Source organism: Alexandromys fortis, unplaced genomic scaffold (genome assembly GCF_014885135.2).
Source record: "Alexandromys fortis isolate MF-2015 unplaced genomic scaffold, M_Fortis_MF-2015_v1.1 scaffold_140, whole genome shotgun sequence".
Lineage (NCBI taxonomy): Eukaryota > Metazoa > Chordata > Mammalia > Rodentia > Cricetidae > Alexandromys > Alexandromys fortis.
This window is the reverse complement of record NW_026068048.1, coordinates 1,824,073-1,842,711: the sequence shown is the minus strand read 5'-3', so window position 1 is coordinate 1,842,711 and position 18,639 is coordinate 1,824,073. Positions and strand designations below refer to the sequence as shown.

General features: G+C 45.9%; 1 protein-coding gene across 1 annotated transcript; it reads right to left on the bottom strand.

The window, feature by feature from the left end:
* Positions 1 to 4,529: 4,529 nt before the first annotated feature.
* On the bottom strand, positions 4,530 to 16,713 carry Znf567 (zinc finger protein 567). The gene is given in 4 exon segments (XM_050119175.1): positions 4,530 to 7,355; positions 10,201 to 10,287; positions 10,637 to 10,763; positions 13,141 to 16,713. Coding segments are annotated over 4 exon segments (1,956 nt in total). The 5' UTR covers positions 13,150 to 16,713; the 3' UTR covers positions 4,530 to 5,622.
* Positions 16,714 to 18,639: the final 1,926 nt, after the last annotated feature.

The window sequence follows — 18,639 nt, the reverse complement described above, 5'->3', positions numbered from 1 at the left end:
TTGGATGGGTTCTGGCTATTTACATTGCTAACAAGGTCCCAAGGGGTTATGAAGAGACACTTCAGAAACTACCAGTCTAGCCATTTCTATTCTGTGTGTGTGTTGGGGGTAAAACTTTTCACGTCTACTTCGTGGAGACCAAATTTTGACTTAACATGACTAGAGAAAAAGAAAGCTTTGCAAAATCAAATGTTGTGTGTCCTAGGTCTGCGAGTATAGAGTGGCAGAATTCCTGACCAGCACACATGAGATCTTGGGGTGAATCTGACGGTATGGCCAGAGGACAGCTTGCAGGGATCAGTTCTGTTCGCCATGTGTGTCCCGGGAATCCATCAGACTTGGTGTCAGATGCCTTTACCTCCTGACTTCCTCACTCATCCCATTCCTAAATAATTTTATTAGCAAAACTAAAAATCCAAAAGCAGTCATTTCCCTGGTAAGAACTTAGAGGTTCTGACACGAAGTCATGTTAAAAGTAGAGACGGAGAAGAAGCCCGGGGTGAGCAGTAGAGAAAGGTGGTCCGCATTGCCAGGTCGGCAGTAGCCAGCTTTCAGGTTCGCCCAGAGGAAGAAATGGCTGTCTCCAATATCAGTGTGGTCAGGGGTTTGTAGTTTCCAGTGCTGGCTTAGAAACCAAGAGGACAAAATGTGTGATCGACCTGTGTAGATTAAGGTGAGTTTGTTCAAGGCCAGCCTGGTCTACCTGGACTGTGAGTGCAGAGTGTCACATGACAAGACAGCGTTGGTGCCATAGTTCATCTCCAGCACCTCATTTCAAAGCCTTGGTTAAATGTGCATGTAAATCCTAAGCCATGCTTAGCTACATAGCGTACAGTGAGTGATTGCTGCTATCACAGTGAATTGGAGATGGGAATGGTCTGGCTCTGGTGCAGACCTCAGGAAGAGGACCCAAACTGGGCTGGTCACAACTGTTGATAATTCCACGGGGATCCATGCCCTCATGCCCCCACACAGATACACGTAATTCTCAAAAATAAAAATGTAAAAGATGAGAGAAAAAATTTGCTAGAAGCCTAGAGGTGACAGTGTGAAGCTTGGACTGGAGTGTCTGGCCATGAATGAGCGAGGCCATGGGGGAGCAGAAGGCTTAGGTGGGGTCTGGAGGATGTACGTGAAGTGCCCCGGCTGTGTGAATATGTAGACGTGCCACTGAGAGCTTGCTTGGCTGGTTCTCTTGGCCAGTACTAGATTTTTGAAATTTTTAAAAATTATATATGTATATATTGTATGTATGTGTTTGTGTAGAAATGTGCACATACGCTCACATGCCTGTGGAGTTGAGATCTGGAGCTGGGGTTTTGGGTAGCTAACTTAAGCCCCCCTATACATGCTGCAGGTCTCTCCAGCCTTCCTCGGGGATTTAAAGGATTTATGTGTATCTATGGCCATGTGGCACGTCACAGCACAGGTAGAGGTCAGAGGGTAACTTTGGGGAGCTGGATCTTACCTTCCACCATATAGGTCTCTGGGAATTAATTTGGCACCCAGAACTTTCCCATGCTAAGCCATCTCATTGGTTCTCAGTGGCCAGCTCTGGAGTCTGTGGAGGAGGTGGATTTTGAGATTCTGTGATACCATGACTTTTGTGTTATCCTGCTGTGAGTTCAGTGGAGCCAAGTGTGGTGCTCACCTGTAATCCCAGTACTCAGGAGGCAGAGGCAGGAGGATTACCGAAACTTTGAGACCAACCTGGGCTGTATGATGAGATCTAGGCCATCGTGGGCTACAGAGTAAGTCTATATTTTAAAGGGGGAGATGCTGAGCTGGTTCAGCAGTTAGAGATGGACTCAGTTTCCGGTTCCAGAGGGTCCTGTGCCCTCCTGAGGCTTCCGCAGGCTTCCCCACCCATGCGGTGTAAGAACTAGAGAAAGGGATGGAGACGGCTGGCACACGTCCTCATTGGCTTCCTTAGCAGTTTGCATTTTTCAAATACATAATTTTTAATTCTATCTCTGTTTGCACATGTGAATGCAGTGCCCCAGGAGGCCTTGGAAGCCAGGCGATGGTGGCGCACACCTTTAATCCCAGCACTCGGGAGGCAGAGGCAGGCGGATCTCTGTGAGTTCGAGACCAGCCTGGTCTACAGAGCTAGTTCCAGAACAGGCTCCAAAGCCATAGAGAAACCCTGTCTCGAAAAAAGAAAAAAGAGGGCCTTGGATTCCCTGGAGCAGGGAGTAAGCCTTGTACTCTAAATCCAAATCACTGAGCCATGTGACCATCTGATGGATCTTTCCAACTGTAGAATTGGGCAGGAATTTAGCTCCTACACTCTGGCCTAGTTCCACAAAGTTCCCTAAGCCTTGCATGTCTGTTTATGGCTGTAGGCATTCTAACACTTGGTCTTAAGTTTTTTTCTTTTTTTCCTTAGCATTTCTTTGTTTTTCTTTGGAGCCTTGGCAGACCTGGAGCATGCTCTGTAGACCAAATGCTGGGCTTTATGGTGTACGCCACCACCTCCTGGCTTTTGAGCAGTTACTAAGTCTCTGAAAGCACCACTACCTATTGTAAAAAGAAGCTTCTCTGACCAGAGCTGATGGCAACAGTGACCTGTGGGCATGAGTACAGTTCCATAGAAGGCAATCTGTCAGGTGCACCATGTTCATTTAACACAACAGGAACTCTTCAGTCAGGGGCTGTGACCTCCCAATGGCCTTTCACTGGGTCTGTAGTAACGCAGAATCTTTTCTGTTGATCAGTTCAATCCTAGTCTGCAGATGCTGGCAGAGAAAATGAACTGGTGGTGTGGTTAAGAGTGCTTGCTCTTCCAGAAGACTAGAGTTCCATTCCCAGCACCACAACGGGCACTCACAACCTCCTGTAATCAGAGTTCTGGGGAATCCAATGCCTTCTTTGGGCCTTTCAGGCTATATATAATATATTGTATGATAGTATAGTAATATACATATAATACTTTGCTAAAGAACAAATTTAGTGGAACACTGCATCATGTTTGGGAAACTAATGCATCAGTATCCAGCTTTTGCTGAGGAGCTCTTGAGTTAACTTGCTGTGCAAGCATGGGACCCAAAGTTGAGTACTCAGAACCCACAGGAGAAGCTGGTCACGGTGCCACAAGCTTACGATTCCAACTCTGGGAGCCCAGACCACAGGACCTCGGGGCTCACCAGCGCCAACCCAGCCTAGTTGGTGAGGCCAGGCTGCAGTGAGCAGCACCCTAGGAATAGCAGACCTCTACACAGGCTCACACATGAACATGTGTGCACATACACATCATTTTCTTCTATACAGGAAAAAAGATGCTTTCTTTAAGATGAATGTCGGGTTTTTAAAAATGCCAATTCAATTTAAATGTCAATTAAAAAAATGAAACTTTATTGCATTTGAAAACTGGCATGTAGCTGGGTGGTGCTGGTGCACACCTTTAAATCCAGCCCTTGGGAGGCAGAGGCAGGAGAATCTCTGAGTTTGAGGCCAGCCTGGTCTACAAGAGCTAGTTCCAGGACAGGCTCCAAAGCTACAGAGAAACCCTGTCCCAAAAACAAAACAACCCCCCCCCCCCAAACCGGCATGTAACATAAATGCTAAGTGCAAATGATGCTCCAAATATAACAAAATATTATTTCCCAGAAATCTTGAAATATTCTCATTCTTAAGCCGAATTTAAGAGTAAGGCTACACATTTCCGGTTCCCAGGACCATGCTTACAGTGTTGAAATGCATAAAGTGCTTTGGTATAGCTCACCATAACTGCGGTTTCATTTGGAAAGCCATACGATTTGTAACTTTGCATTCGTAAACTGGCTTTCACCCTGGAGACCCATTTTAATTTACTTAAATAGTTAAATTCACTAGAAATAAGAAATCACAAAATTTTGCTTTTTAAATTGTAAGCATGTAGACAATATTACAAATCTTGTGTTTTCAGGATCCATTTCCCCCCTAACAGATATTCAGCCAGTATAGGTGATTAAAACTGGGCCCTTGCATGTGGTAGGCTAGCGTTCCAGCACCGAGCTATAGCCATAGTTCCAGTCTACTTTTACACGAAGACCTGGTCTTGTTAGGTTGCTCAGCCTGACTCTGAACTTATGAACCTCTGGCTTCAGTGTTTCAAATAGCTTGGATTACTAGTCTGCTCTGAAATGACCTGGTTAGTATGGAAACTCAATTCCAGTCTAGGTACTGTTTTCACGTTCTACGTAAAAACCCTTCCCCTTGCATGAATTCTCTGATCCTTATTAGGATCAAGTGAGGAGTAGAAGCACCCCTAAAACGATAGCAATTTCCTTGAATAAGAGTTTTGGCTTTGTGTAAGTGCTGAGAATGGGTCCCCAAGAGCTTGACAGTATGCAGCCCAAGTTTGAGCTCATGCAGTCAGTCCTGCCTCAGCTTCCTGACTGCTGGCATCGCAGGCTGTGCCACCATGCCCACCTGTAACGTTTCTTTTCAGCAAGTTTTTCTGTAAGTGAGGGCATGGTGAAGCCACTGAAATGGACCACTTGATGAGTGTAAAGAAGGTTTTTTTTTTTGTTTGTTTGTTTTTTTAAATCTTAAACTGTCAAGTGCCTATCTCGCAGGTGGTGGTGAGAATAGGCAGAGGCATCTGGGTATGTCCAAGGCTGCCATGTCTACCTCTCGGAGTGGAGAGAGCAGTTAAAGGGCTTGGGGCTTGTTGGTTTTTTTTTAAGAGAGTATGTAGCTGCAGAGTTGGAAGGAAGAAACTCTTAAGTTGGAATGGTGTGGATATTTAGGGCCGGAAGAGCCCAGTGCCTAGTTCCAGGACAGGTTCCAAAGCTACAGAGAAACCCTGTCTTGGAAAAAAAATCATTTTGTGGGAGGTCTGAGATATATGGCAGAATGTACCATAACTGAAAAGACCTACATGTTGGATGGAAAAATTCCAGTTTGATATTAAGTAATAAGAAATGCATACACATATACAAACACCAGAAGACATATACCAGAATATAACAGTATTTTTATGACAAAGTTATCAAAAATATAAATATCCAGAAATAAGACAACTTTAAATAAAATATTAAAATTAATGTACTACTAATGACACATGCAGTAACGTACCAATCTTTAAAATATGAAACAAAGCAGGATGTTAAAAGAAATCCAAGATGCATAATAAAACAGACTTAAAATTTAAGAACATGAGCCAGGCTGTGGTGGCGCACACCTTTAATCCCAGCACTTGAATTAGAGGCAGGTGGATTTCTGTGAGTTCCAGGATAGTCAGAGAAACCCTGACTCAAAAAACAAAAATTAAATATGTAAATACGCTTATCACAGGGAAAGCAGTAATAACTTTCTAGTAATACTGAATACAATGAGATGGTTCCTTCTTATTCTCGTATGGTAATTAATGCTGATAAACATTTTCTAACGTGTTCCTACATGTATTATACATTTTTTTTGTTGTTGCTTTGAGAGGGTCTCCCCCATACAGCGCTGGCTGGCGTGTAGGTCAGGTAGCTCTAAAACTAAAAGTATTTTTTGATGTAGTATTCAAAGTCAGCCGGACCATCTAAAGGTTACAGATCATCTTCAGAGTTGACCCAGTTCAGCAATGCCTGTATCTACCGCACACACTGGGAAGCAGTAAACAGTGCTGAGGGATGGAACGTCAGTCACTTATGACATGTGGAAGCGTGTTTTTCCTCCCGGAACGGCAGGCTTCCAGTCACGGGAAGACTGCACAGACGCCACTTGGCTCTCCTGTTCCATTTCCGTATTCTCCCTATGAAGCCTCTGGTGGACAAGGAGGTTTCTCTTATAGCTGAAGGACTTGCTGCATTTGTTACACACATAGGGCTTCTCCCCCGTGTGAGTTCTCTGGTGGACAATGAGGTTTGTCTTCTGGCGGAAGCACTTTGCACAGTCATTGCACTGGTAGGGCTTCTCCCCTGTGTGAGTTCGTTGATGATGAACGAGTTAGGCCTTCCTGCTGAAGGTTTTCCCACACTGGGGACACTCATAGGACTTCTGCCCCGTATGGATCTTCTGGTGTGCAGTGAGCGTTGCTTTTTGCCGAAAGGGTTTCCCGCACTCGCTGCAAACATAGGGTTTCTCCCCAGTGTGAATCCTCTGGTGTAGGTTGAGATTGGTCTTCTGACTGAAGGACTTGCCACACTGGTCACATGCGTATGGTCTTTCGCCGGTGTGGGTTCTGTGGTGGTCAACGAGGTACGACTTCATTCTAAAGGCCTTGCCACAGCAAGGACACGTGTACGCTTTCTCCCCGGTGTGCGTCCTCTGATGGGCCACAAGGGTTGTTTTCTGGCGGAAGGTCTTCCCACAGTCATTACACTTATAGGGCTTCTCCTCACTATGAGTTTTCTCATGAAGAGCAAGTGTTGTTTTCTGGGAGAACGACTTCCCACATTCCTTACAAATGTAGGGCTTCTCCCCTGTATGAGTCCTCTGGTGGACGGTGAGGTTTGCTTTCTGGTGGAATGATTTCCCACAGTCTTTACAAACATAGGGTTTCTCGCCTGTGTGAATTCTCTGATGGAGGGAGAGTGTTGTCTTCTGGCGGAAGGCCTTCCCACAGGCAGTACACTCATATGGTTTTTCTCCTGTGTGAGTCCTCTGATGACGGATGAGGTGGGACTTCAACCTGAAGGCACTCTGACACTGTGGACATCCATACGACCTCTCCCCTGTGTGTGTCCTCTGGTGATCCGTCAGGGCTGTCTTCAGGCGGAAGGGCTTCCCACACTCATTGCAAACAAAGGGCTTCTCCCCGGTGTGAGTCCTCTGGTGGTCAATGAGATATGACCTCCTTCTGAATGCGTTTCCACACTGAGGGCACTGATAAGGCTTTTCCTCTGTGTGAACTGCCAGGTGCAGAAGCAACACTGACTTCCTGCAGAAGGACTTCCCACATTCTGTGCAGATGTGGGTCTTTTCAGTATTTGTTGCGCTTTTCCTTTTGTTATGTACAGACGGATTCCCCTTTCTGAGAGATGACCGTTCCCAGTCCTCACGTCCAAATGGCTGTCCCGGAGCGCCTGCTTTCTCATGTCTGGGTTCAACACTGTGACTGCAAGCCTTGCCCCTCGGAGTATGGAATTTGAATTCAGGATGCCCCAGGTCTCGCATGGAATTTGGGCATGGTTTCCAATATCCATCATACTCACTCTGTCTCTTCCTTGCAGGGCTTGGATTACTGTTGATTAATTCTGAAACACTTTCTAAAATGTCTCCACAGGTATCACAGTCAGGAGGTAGTTCTTTGGGATTAACAGGATACGTACTGCTCTCCTTAGCCAGTTCTTTATAGTTCACATACACAAATGATCTAGGGTATGTATCACGGTGTTCTTTGAATTTCATTAAAATCTCTCTTGAGCTCCAATTTTCTTCTAGAAAAGAATAACAAACTAGTGAATTTCCACAAATTTGCTAGGGAAAGGAATTGAAATGGTCTAACATGTGAAAAACCTATAGTGAACCATTTCCAGGTTACAAGGCAAAACCAACAACAACAAAAAAATCCTAAAAAACCTAATGACAAGCATAAATACACAGTGTGCTTCAGTATGAAAAAGAATGAAATGGAAACACTGTTAATACCTTTTGATCCACAAACAGTTATATTCAGAAAGTAATAGAAACCAGATAAGGAATGATACTAGAGGAATTCATGTCTGGAAAGATTAAATGATGAAATGACTATCATAGGAATAAAAGCAAAGTAAGATGAACAACAAGGTAGATACGTTTATTCAGAGAAATTGCAGGAAAATATCTTCTACAGTAAACAGATCGATGGAGGAGGGTCATCTGTCTATGTGTTACTTTCATTGGTTAATTAATAAAGAAAACTGCTTGGCCTGATAGGTCAGAACATAGGTGGGTGGAGTAGATAGAACAGAATGTTGGGAAGAAGGGAAGTGAGGCAGACAGACGCCCGCCATAGCTCTCCTCTCCGAAATGGATGCAGGTTAGAATCTTCCTGGTAAGCCACCACCTTGTGGTGCTACACACATTAATAGAAATGGGTTAATCAAGACATGAGAGCCAATAAGAGGCTAGAACTAATGGGTCAGGCAGTGTTTAAATGAATACAATTTCCTTGTAATTATTTTGGGTAAAGCTAGCCGTGCGGGAGCCAGGTGGCAGGAAGCAGCCTGCCGCCCCTACTTCAGCAACAGATCACCCAAATTTTTATATGCGAATCTCAATTACTGTGGTGAAACAATGGTGAATATTTTACCTAGGCCTCTGCATGAAGCACCACGGCTCACTAATCTTCTAGGGATTATATTCACCTGGCCCCCTCTACGTGAAGTGCCACGGCTCACTAATCTCTTAAAGTATTAGTTTCTTGCAATCTGGAAAGCAATCCTGTAATCTAGCTGTGCGACCAATGAAGAGCTAGAAGAACTACTTTGTCATGTAACGCGAGAGCTAGGAAAATACCTGTTGCAGGAACCTTAAAATAGACCAGTGTGCACAGCTGCTGTCCCCACCCTGCTAAACTTACTCTAGACATCTATTGTCAGACGTTTATCTTACACATAATCAAAGTCTGAGCAAGTAAAAAGATTTTTAGCTGGCAAGAAGTCCAAGGCAGAAAGTAAATTATGCCCTCTAGAATGTTGTGTCGCCTGAGCCAAGTGACAAGAGCCCAAGTGTGTAGTGTATTAATCAATTTTCAGACGTTTTTCTACTCATATTTAGAGAATCTTCAAGTAAACTCTACTCTGTGATTTTTTTTTTTTTTTTTGGCTTTTTGAGACAGGGTTTCTCTGTGGCTTTGGAGCCTGTCCTGGAACTAGCTCTGTAGACCAGGCTGGTCTCGAACTCACAGAGATCCGCCTGCCTCTGCCTCCCGAGTGCTGGGATTAAAGGCGTGCGCCACCATCTCCCGGCTCTACTCTGTGATTTCAAAAGTGCTTCATATAGTCAAGTATAGGGTGCACACGTGCAGGCCCAGCACTTGTGAGGCACAGGCAAGGGGTCTGAGTGACGTCAGTCTTGGTTACTTGGTGAGCACCAGATCAACAAACTACAAGGTGTGTAGCTCAGTAGCAGAGTGCCCAGCATGTGCAAGGCGGCAGCAAGGAAACAAGAGTAACAACAAAAGCCTGCACGTGCCCCTTCCACCACTATGAGCACTATGAAAACCGGGGCGTCATCATCTAGAAAAGTCATCCCAACAATGAAAATCTTTTGAGACATAATAGGATTTCATGTAGTCCAGGTTCACCACAAACTTGTTTTGTACCAAAAATAAACCTGAACTGTTTTTTTTTTTAACTTTTAGATTTATTTAATTTCATGTGAGTGGCTCAGGCTTTACCACAGATCATGGCCACTGTTCATTTCCTTAGACGTGATCCTCTGGTGTCCCTAAACACCTTTGTTTATTCACTTATTTATTCGTTGCTCTCACAGATCTCCAGGGAAACCAGGATTGTCCTTTCAAAGGGAACGATCTGTTTTCCAGAAGGCTGGGAACTGGAGGTGATTAACTGCCTGGTGAGCTGTTGTCTGTTGGGCTACACCACATTAAGCCCCTACAGCCAGGACCAGAGGTGGCTAGTAATTTAAATGACCCTTACATTACGTGTACAGCCAGGGATCTCCAAGCTGAGGTGGCTAGTAGCCATATGACCTCTGTGCTATCTATACTGCCAAGTCCAGGCCAGATGCTTCCCTAGGCCCTTATATTAATATAGGGAGCCTATCTTCAGAACCCATCTTCTTGGAAGAAATGGCATGTACCCCACGTTGAGTTCCAATGTAATTATGCCTCCTCACGCACCTCGGTTTGTTATACCAGAAACTTTTCCAAACTGTACTGTCCTTAAATACGCTGGCAATAAACTGGCTGGATCAGAGTCTCCGGAAGCTTGATCCAGCCTGGCCAGCTCCATTGGGCATCCAAGTTTTCATTCCCACCTCTTCGCAAGTCACTTCCCTGCCTTCTGTGACACCTGCAAGGATCTCCTCATTCATTCATTCATTCATTCATTCATTCATTCATCAAGCATGATCTCCTAGGAGATCATGGACTCAGGTTCTAAGGACTCCAGTTGTCTCCAACATGCTCGGCTCAGAATTTTGTGTTAAGTTTTGTAGGTAAGCTGGTCATTTCAAAAGTTAGGAACCTTTAAGAACCTTTAAAACACTTCGGTGACAGTCCCCATGCCTTCACTTTTACTCTCCATTACCTCCCGTGTCTGGATGCCAGAAACTCACCTAAGCAGACATGACCTGCAAATGATGCCCAGGGGTCTTCCCCTCGCTCCAGTCTGAGGATGACATCGGGTTTAGACATGTCACACCCTGATAAGGAGGAAGAGAAGTAATCACGAGTAAGGTAGCTGGGGTGGAACTTAGTGGTAAAACGCTCGCCCAGTCACAAAGAGGGTAGGTGTGGGGATATGGGCAGGAATATCTGCAACGTAAAATCTCATATGGACAGGAGCTTGAGAAACACTGAAAATGACCAAGGTGCAGAGCTGAATGACTCTCACTTGTGTGACAGTAACCCTGGGTCCTGCCCTAGGATGGGAGAGCAGAGTCCTCCTGCAAACTAGGGTCCTGTGGCTCCCGTTACTGGAGCTCGAGAGCACATTATGTAGGTGCTCTGAGAGGAAATACACAGCACGCAGGGTGTGCCTGCTTCCCGTACCTACGGAGAGGAGGTGGCCATAGTTTTCCAACATCACATCTGTATACAGAGTCTTCTGACCAGGGTCCAGGTGCTGCCACTCCTCCTGACTGAAGTCCACAGTCACATCCTTGAAGGACACGGATCCCTGCAGGGCAGAATTTGGAAGGGTGATTGGCACAGGTTAACTAGATATTGGGAACAGTCCTGGCTGTCCTAGAACTTTCTGTAGACCAGGCTGACCTCGAACTCACAGAGATCTGCCTGCCTCTGCCTCCCAAGTGCTGGTATTAAACATGTGCTCCACCATTGCCTGGCTTGAAATATTTTTTAAAGACTTATTTTATTATGTGTATGGGTGTTTTGCCTGCATGTATGTCTGTGCGCCATATGTGTGCCTGGGGCCCTTGGCGGTTAGAAGATAGTTGTAGGACACCATATGGGCGCTGGGACCCGAACCTGGGACCTCTGGAAGAGCAACAAGTGCTTGAGCATCTCTCCAGCCCTGGGAAGGACTCTCATTCCTGTTCTTTGTGACAGATAAACTTTGCCAAAGAATGTCGACTCTTTTTCTTGTTTTGATTTAAACTGTAAGCTACTGTGCTCCCGTGGTGACTCAGCAGGCAAAAGCACTACTTGTCAAGCCTGGTATGGGAGTTCAGTCCCTGGAACCTATGTGGTAGAAGGCGAAAACCAACTCCTCTCAGCTGCCCTGACATCCAGGTGGATGCTGCGCTGCTTGCATGTTCGCATACACACAGACACAGGTTGACATCAAGACTGTGACTTACTGTGAAGTTGCTCTTTGGGAGCCAGAACCTAACACGTGTGCTTTCTGGGCTCAGACACAGGAGAGAATATATAAATATAAACGCACAGCCGCTGCAGCACACACACCAGGCACGGTGTCTCACGAGATAGAGAAAAGACTCTGGCTTCACAGAGAAAGATGTAAATTTCTGCACTTCAGAATGGCTGGTTTAGTCAGGCTCTATCGGCACAGGTGTGCAACCCCAGCTACTTGCAAGGATGAGTCTCATCAGACTCACAAATGTGAGGCCTGCCTGATCCAGAGTGAATTCATAGCCAGCCCGGGCAAATTCATGAGGTGCTGCTCAAAATACAAGGTAGTGTGGCGGGGTTAGTAGCTGGCAACGAAAGAATAAATCGCCTGAGAAAGGCCCTCAGCTACCCCGGTGAGACTTGGAGACAGTGCATAATGAACAAGTCCAGAAGGCCCTGGAAGGCCCTGAGCCATTGAGGGGCAACAACTGCAACGTCGAGAACTGTCCCATGTTCCAGCTTTCCTGAAGGTTCCTGAAACCCTGCAGGTCCCCAGTCAGAAAGGGTTTACTTCCTACAGGTGACAGACAGGTGGCTGCCAGGGCTACACAGTGTCTAAAATAACAACAAAGTCTACACTGCATAGAGATGGCTTCCCGAGTCAAACAGAGAACAGTGTTTGAACTACACTCTGGCATTGTGACCTGTGTACAGCTATTTCTTCGGCATCCAAATACAGAATTACAAGAATTTGTCTTTGTTTTGGAGACAGGGTCTCATTATGTAGCCTTAGTTGACCCAAACTCAAGAGATCCATCTACCTCTGCCTCTGCCTTAGGAAGACTGGAATTAGAGGCCTATGCCAACATGCCTGGCTAGGATAAACTTTAAAAGAATAAGTCTCTGATAGCATTAGTATCCTAGGAAAGGTTTTGCTGGAAGGCCACAGGCTTTTAGGAACTGTGAGCAACATGGAAGGAAGACAAGGAAGAAACAGGATTCCTGACTCCTCAGGCCTCTACCCTTACACTTAAGACAAAATGCTTCTGCCACTTACTAGTAACATCCTGTCAGTTTTACCGTCACCTTACCCAGGCATGTGGGTAAGGCAAAAGGCTTCCGCATCCTTAGAAACCGCTCCTCTGCATGTAGAGTCATGGAGATGCATATACACTCTGCATGTAGAGTCATGGGTGTATATGTACCAGGGTGTCCATGTCGTGCGTGAGTCAGTTGTTCCCTTCCACCATGTGGGTCCTGGGAAATCAAACTCCAGGTCATCTGGCTTGGCAGAAAGTTCCTTAACCTGCTGAGCCGTCTCAGTTAGGGTCTTGTGTAGCTCAGGCTGGCCTCAAACTTGCTACATAGCCAAGGATGACCTCGACCCTCTAATCCTCCTGGCTCTTCCTCCTGGGTGTATGTGTCTGCGCTACCAGCCACGGGGCTGGGAATCTCCCGTGTTCCTGCCCAGAAAGCGTCCATGCATGCTAGCAAGCACTGTTATCCTTTTAAGATTTATACGTGACAGGCTTGTGTGTTCATAATTTTCACTGATAAAAACAAATACATTTTTGTCCCAGTACAGCTTCTGGGAGAGACCAAAGGGGACACACTTCCTGCAGAGAAAGCCTGATGCGACGGTTTAGACAGAAAAGGATAACACCCAAATATCCTCAGAAAACAAGTGGGCGTTGGCAGAGCAAAACAAGCAATTTTTCAAGGAACGGAAACCATTACCTCACCTGAGCCATGGTTTTGAGATCTGGGCTCCTCTTCAGAAGTTATAGGATACAACCTAAAACAGCAAAGCCAAGAAGGGTAAAGGTGGGTGAGAATTTACTTGAGAATTTACTCCCCTTGTAGCTGGCTCTCACCTCTTACATGAACCTAAAACCATTTCTCTGTGTTGGCTCATGTCTCCTTTGTGCATCCTAAATTAATGTAACATATTGGAGATAACGAGCTATTTCATTCCCACATCCAAGATAAAGGCTTCTGGAACACGATGGATCTGGGTAAGCTGCACCCCACCCCAAAGAGCCTACAGTTATGGATGTCTACTGCCTGCTCCCTAACAAGGCCAAACCATGTGTAATAATGTATGGGAACACTGACACCCCACACCTGAGGAGCACCGTGGTCACAGACTTCCCTAGGATTCTCCAACAGGCACCAATTCTAGCTGCAATCTGAGTTCTCTACTTATGGAAGAAGAAAAGCTTAAGTTTATAAACAACTCGTTTCTTCCTGCAAATGTGCTCTTATAATTCATTTACATTTTTCTGTTGGGTTATTTTTTTTTTTTTCTTTTTTTTTAAATATTTATTTTATTTATTTATTATGTATACAATATTCTGTCTGTGTGTATGCGTGCAGGCCAGAAGAGGGCACCAGACCCCATTACAGATGGTTGTGAGCCACCATGTGGTTGCCGGGAATTGAACTCAGGACCTTTGGAAGAGCAGGCAATGCTCTTAACCACTGAGCTATCTCTCCAGCCCTGGGTTATTTTATTTTATAGATATGTATTCGTTTGCTTTTTGGGACATTGCCTTATGCAGCCCAAGACGGCTGGAAACTTGCTATGTAGACGAGGCTGACCTGGAACTCCTGACCCAACATCCCCTTTTCAAATGTATTTATTTTACGTGTATGAGTATTTTGTGTGCATATATATACATGCGCTATGTGCATTCGGAAGACAGAAGATCACAGACAGTTGTTACTTGCCACGAGGGTGCTGGGAACAGAACCCAGGTCCTCAGCAAGAGCAAACACGTGCTCTTAAGAGCTGAGCCAACTCTGCAGCCACCAACTGGCTTTTTAACAGGATGGTGACTTCTGTCAGTCACAGTGACATCCCAAGGACAGCACATGAGGCAAATGTCAAGGGCCCTTCACTCAAACCCACAAACCCAATTTTCTCTTCCATTTATTTAACTCACAACAGGCTGGAAAGTTGAGAATAATAGACTTTCTGTGGGTAAGCTGCTGCTGCTGTTGCTGTTTTTCAAGACAGGGTTTCTCTGTGTAACAGTCCTAGCTGTCCTGGAACTCACTCTGTAGACTAGCCTGGCCTCGAACTCGGGTAAGTTGTTTATAGAATATAATTTTCCTGGGGGAATAAAAATGTATGCTTCCTTTTCATAAGAAAAGGCCTTCCTGTAGGTGCCACTAGGAACTAAAGTTGTCAGAGAATGTTTGAGAACAATGTACGTGACCAGAAGGCAGTAATTCTCATCTTCACACTAGATGAAAACCCCAAGGGTGGTGGCTGCTTGGGCTGTGTTGGATCCTACCCAAGAGGACTCATGGGACAAACAGGAGCCATCCAAACAAGGGGGTCCTGCATGTCCAGGGGAAGAGGAGGTGGCAGTAGGAGAAGCGCTGCACACAGAGAACAGAGGTCCAGAAGCAACTTCTCTTGGAAAATAAGAGAAGAGATATACTAAATCACAGAGCCACGAACTATGCTGGCCTATTGTTTTTTTTTTGTTTGTTTGTTTGTTTGTTTTTCGAGACAGGGTTTCTCTGTGGCTTTGGAGCCTGTCCTGGAACTAGCTCTGTAGACCAGGCTGGTCTTGAACTCACAGAGATCCGCCTGCCTCTGCCTCCCGAGTGCTGGGATTAAAGACTTGCGCCACCATCGCCCGGCTAGCCTATTGTTCTTTAACCTCTGATTTCTCTTTCCCAGCCCCCACTCCAGTTGAGCTGGAGACTTCTCACCTGTAGAAAGCACAGAATGGAGGTTGAAGCGTTGGGGGATGGGAGGATCATGTACCTTTCACGCTGCAGGCTTTCAAAAGCAGGAAGATTTTGCCTTAAAGAAATAAAACTAAGCCTGATGGTGGCACATGACGTTAATCCCAGGCAGAGGCAGGCAGATCTCTGACTTTAAGGTTGGCCTGGTCTATAGAGCAAGTTCTAGGACAGTCAGGGCTACACAGAGAAGCCCTTACTCGAAAACTAACAAACAAATTTAAATAAAGAGAAGAGGTTCAGTGGCTGAAGAGATGGCGCAGTGGTTGATGCTCTTGCAGAAGACCTGAGTCCAGTTCACAGCACCCACAGCGGGCAGTTCACAACAGCCCGTACCTGCAGAGCCAGGGATCTGATGTTCTCTTCTGGCTTCTGAGGGCACACACTTATGCTCACACAAAAAGCTTAAGCAAGTTTGAGTCTAAATGACTACCATGACACCAATCGGTCGATAAATACCCAATATTTTTAGTATCTTAGGATGTCTGGCAGAGGGGGCAGAAGCAAGGGGACAGGGAGTTGAGTGTGACCAGGGTGCATGATGCAGATCCACAAAGATTCAATAAAAAGTTTAAAAAATGCCTTGCAGAAATTATTGAGCTCTCTATGAATTCATATAGCAGTAGGAGGAAAAAAATTCACCTGAACTGAATTTTGAAGTGGCAGTGAAAAGGAATGGGGTAAGGGGTCCCTTCTTGTTTATCTGAAGGGGTAAGGGGTCCCTTCTTGTTTATCTGAAGGGATAAGGGGTTCCTTCTAGTTTATCTGAAGTGGTAAGGGGTCCCTTCTTGTTTATCTGAAGGGGTAAGTGGTCCCTTCTTGTTTATCTGAAGCCTTGGGTGCTTTACCATACTGAGCTACATGACCTTTGGGTTTTTTTTTTTTTTTTTTTTTTTTTGAGACAGAGTTTCTCAATTAACAGTCCTGGCTGTCCTTTCTCTAGGTAGACCAGGCTGGCCTCGAACTCAGAGATCTGCCTGCCTCTGCCTCCCAAGTGCTGGTATTAAACGTGTGTGTCACTACCACCCCTTTTTCTTTTTTTAAAAAAATTATGTTCTCAAAGGTGTTCCTGTTTATTTCAACATATTAGTCATATTCAATATGGGGTTTCTCAACATACAGTGCTACTCTCTCAAAATTTTATTTTCCTTTCATAAAAAAATAATTAAAACAAAAATCTCAGCACACACTTTTAATCCCAGCATTCTGGAGGCAGCAATAGGTGGACCTCTGTTGCGGGAGGTCCTTCCGCCCCTCCAACCAATAGCTGCTGAGATACCATCCCATTGGGGCGTGGTCTCTCTCCCTTTAAAAAAGTGGCTACTTCCTTCCTTTCGTGCGCTCTGTCTCTCTCCACTTCCTGCTCGGCTGGCAACTAGACTCCCTTTCCTGGTTGCGCAGAGGGCTGTTGTCTGGGACGGTGATCTGTAAGTTTTTTCCTCTTTAAATAAATAACACCCTATTAATCATAATTCCAAACTGGCGTGGCATTGTTTGTGACTTACGCCTTCAGACCTCTGCAAGATCAAGGCCAACCATGGCTACATGGTCAGTCCTTGCCTCAAAAAAAGTAAAATAAAATAATAAATAGATCAGCCAATTAGTGGTGGCACATGCCTTTAATACCAGCACTCGGGAGGCAGAGGCAGGTGGATCTCTGAGTTTGAGGCCAGCCTGGTCTACCTAGAGAAAGGACAGCCAGGACTGTTAATTGAGAAACTGTCTCAAAATAAAACAAATCTACCTATTATACTTGTTAAATTGCCCAACAAATTCTACAGGCAAATAAAACGGCAACTATTCAGAAAATTTAAACAACGGTAAGTAGCCGAGACCGAGGTTTTCTCAATGGGCAACTTTAACAAGTCCTCATGGACTTCGGAGACAAACACTTTCAAATTAGACTTAATCGAAGTCGTATTGCTCTTTGTAGTCAACGTCCCAGATGTCCCCAAGTAAAACACAATCTCAGAGCCTTAACACGGAACAACATTTCCTCCCTACAATCAAACCCAAACACGGGCATTTCCCCCTCCCGTTCTGGTTAACAATCCTTAAAACATGACAGGAGCACAGAGACACACAAGTGGAGTTTCGCGGGGAAGAATCCGTGAAAGCCACGACTCCTGGCTTCAGGAACGCGCCGGCCTCGCCCCCTTCCCGGGTGCGCGCTCCCGCTCGCCGCCTCTCAGGCCTGACTTTCTCGCCGTGTCCGTCCTAATCCAGGCTCGCGCTTTCCCCTTCAGCATCCCAGTCTGCCTCGCCCATCTCCCGCCCATTTCTCACGCACAGGGGACCCAACCTTGCTCACCTCCGACCACTGGCGAGCCTTGGCGCGCCTGCGCGCATCGGCGCGGTCGGTCTCTCCCAAGGGTCTCTGCGGTGCGTTTCTGGGGCCGCTGGCTGCAGGCGCCTTCCCCACATCCGGGTGTTGCGGACCTTGAACTACATTTCCCACCGACCACCGGGCCACGTTTAAACTTTGCAGTTTTGGGGTCAGTGTGACTCTGCTGTAGGTACAGAGCGGGACGCAGAGGTCTCCCAGGGTGTACCCGGGCTGAAGCTCAGGCTTGTGTGTGCATATGTGCGTGTGTTTGTGTGATATGGCCATGATTAGGTGCGTGGTTGGGCTCCGATGAGCGACCGTGGTTACCTGTGATGGATTTGAAGGCATGCATCATAAGACGGTGCCTTGATTTGGTGTGATAGTGACTGGGGAGTGGGGCAGAGCTCATTTCTGCAGTTCCAGTTTGTTTTGGAGTCTATTGGAACACTCCCTGAAGACTACAGACTATATGTTTGACAGTCGACCCCCAATGAAGCATGGTTTGATTGTCTTCCTCAGGGGACTCCTGGCCTCCACTGCCTGACTAAATACAGCTATCAGTAGAATGAGTGCCCGTCTAGATACCAAGTTTTGGGGTCTTTGTTGTTTTGTTTTTAGAGTCCAGTCTCTCCATTATGTAGCTCTTGCTGTATAGACCAGGCTGGCCTCAAAGTCGTAAAGATCCACACCTCTCTGCCTCCCAAGTGCTAGCATTAAAGGAATGAACCGCTATCCTTGACCTTTCATTTTTAATAGATCTGTGCATTAAGAAACATGTCAATAAATCCTGTGTGGTGGCGCACGCCTTTAATCCCAGCACTCGGGAGGCAGAGGCAGGTGGATCTCGGAGTTTCAGGATGGCCAGGGCTACTCAGAGAAACCCTGCCTCTGAAAATCAAAAAACATGCTTCCGTTATCAATATTTGCTGCCTTTCAACTGCGTCTCCTTCCTTGCCTGCTTTGCAGTATTGAAACTGGACTCCATAGGTATTCCTCCTGGGCTAGCTGGGACACTGGTAAGCTTTTGTAGAATGGCGGAGAGATGGTAGTGGATGTGTCTCCTTCCTGTTTATTTGCGCTCTTGCTGAGCTCCCCCAGCCTTCCTCCAACAGCCCAGCGTCACTCTGACATACACTCAGAGGCTGTACAGTAAGCT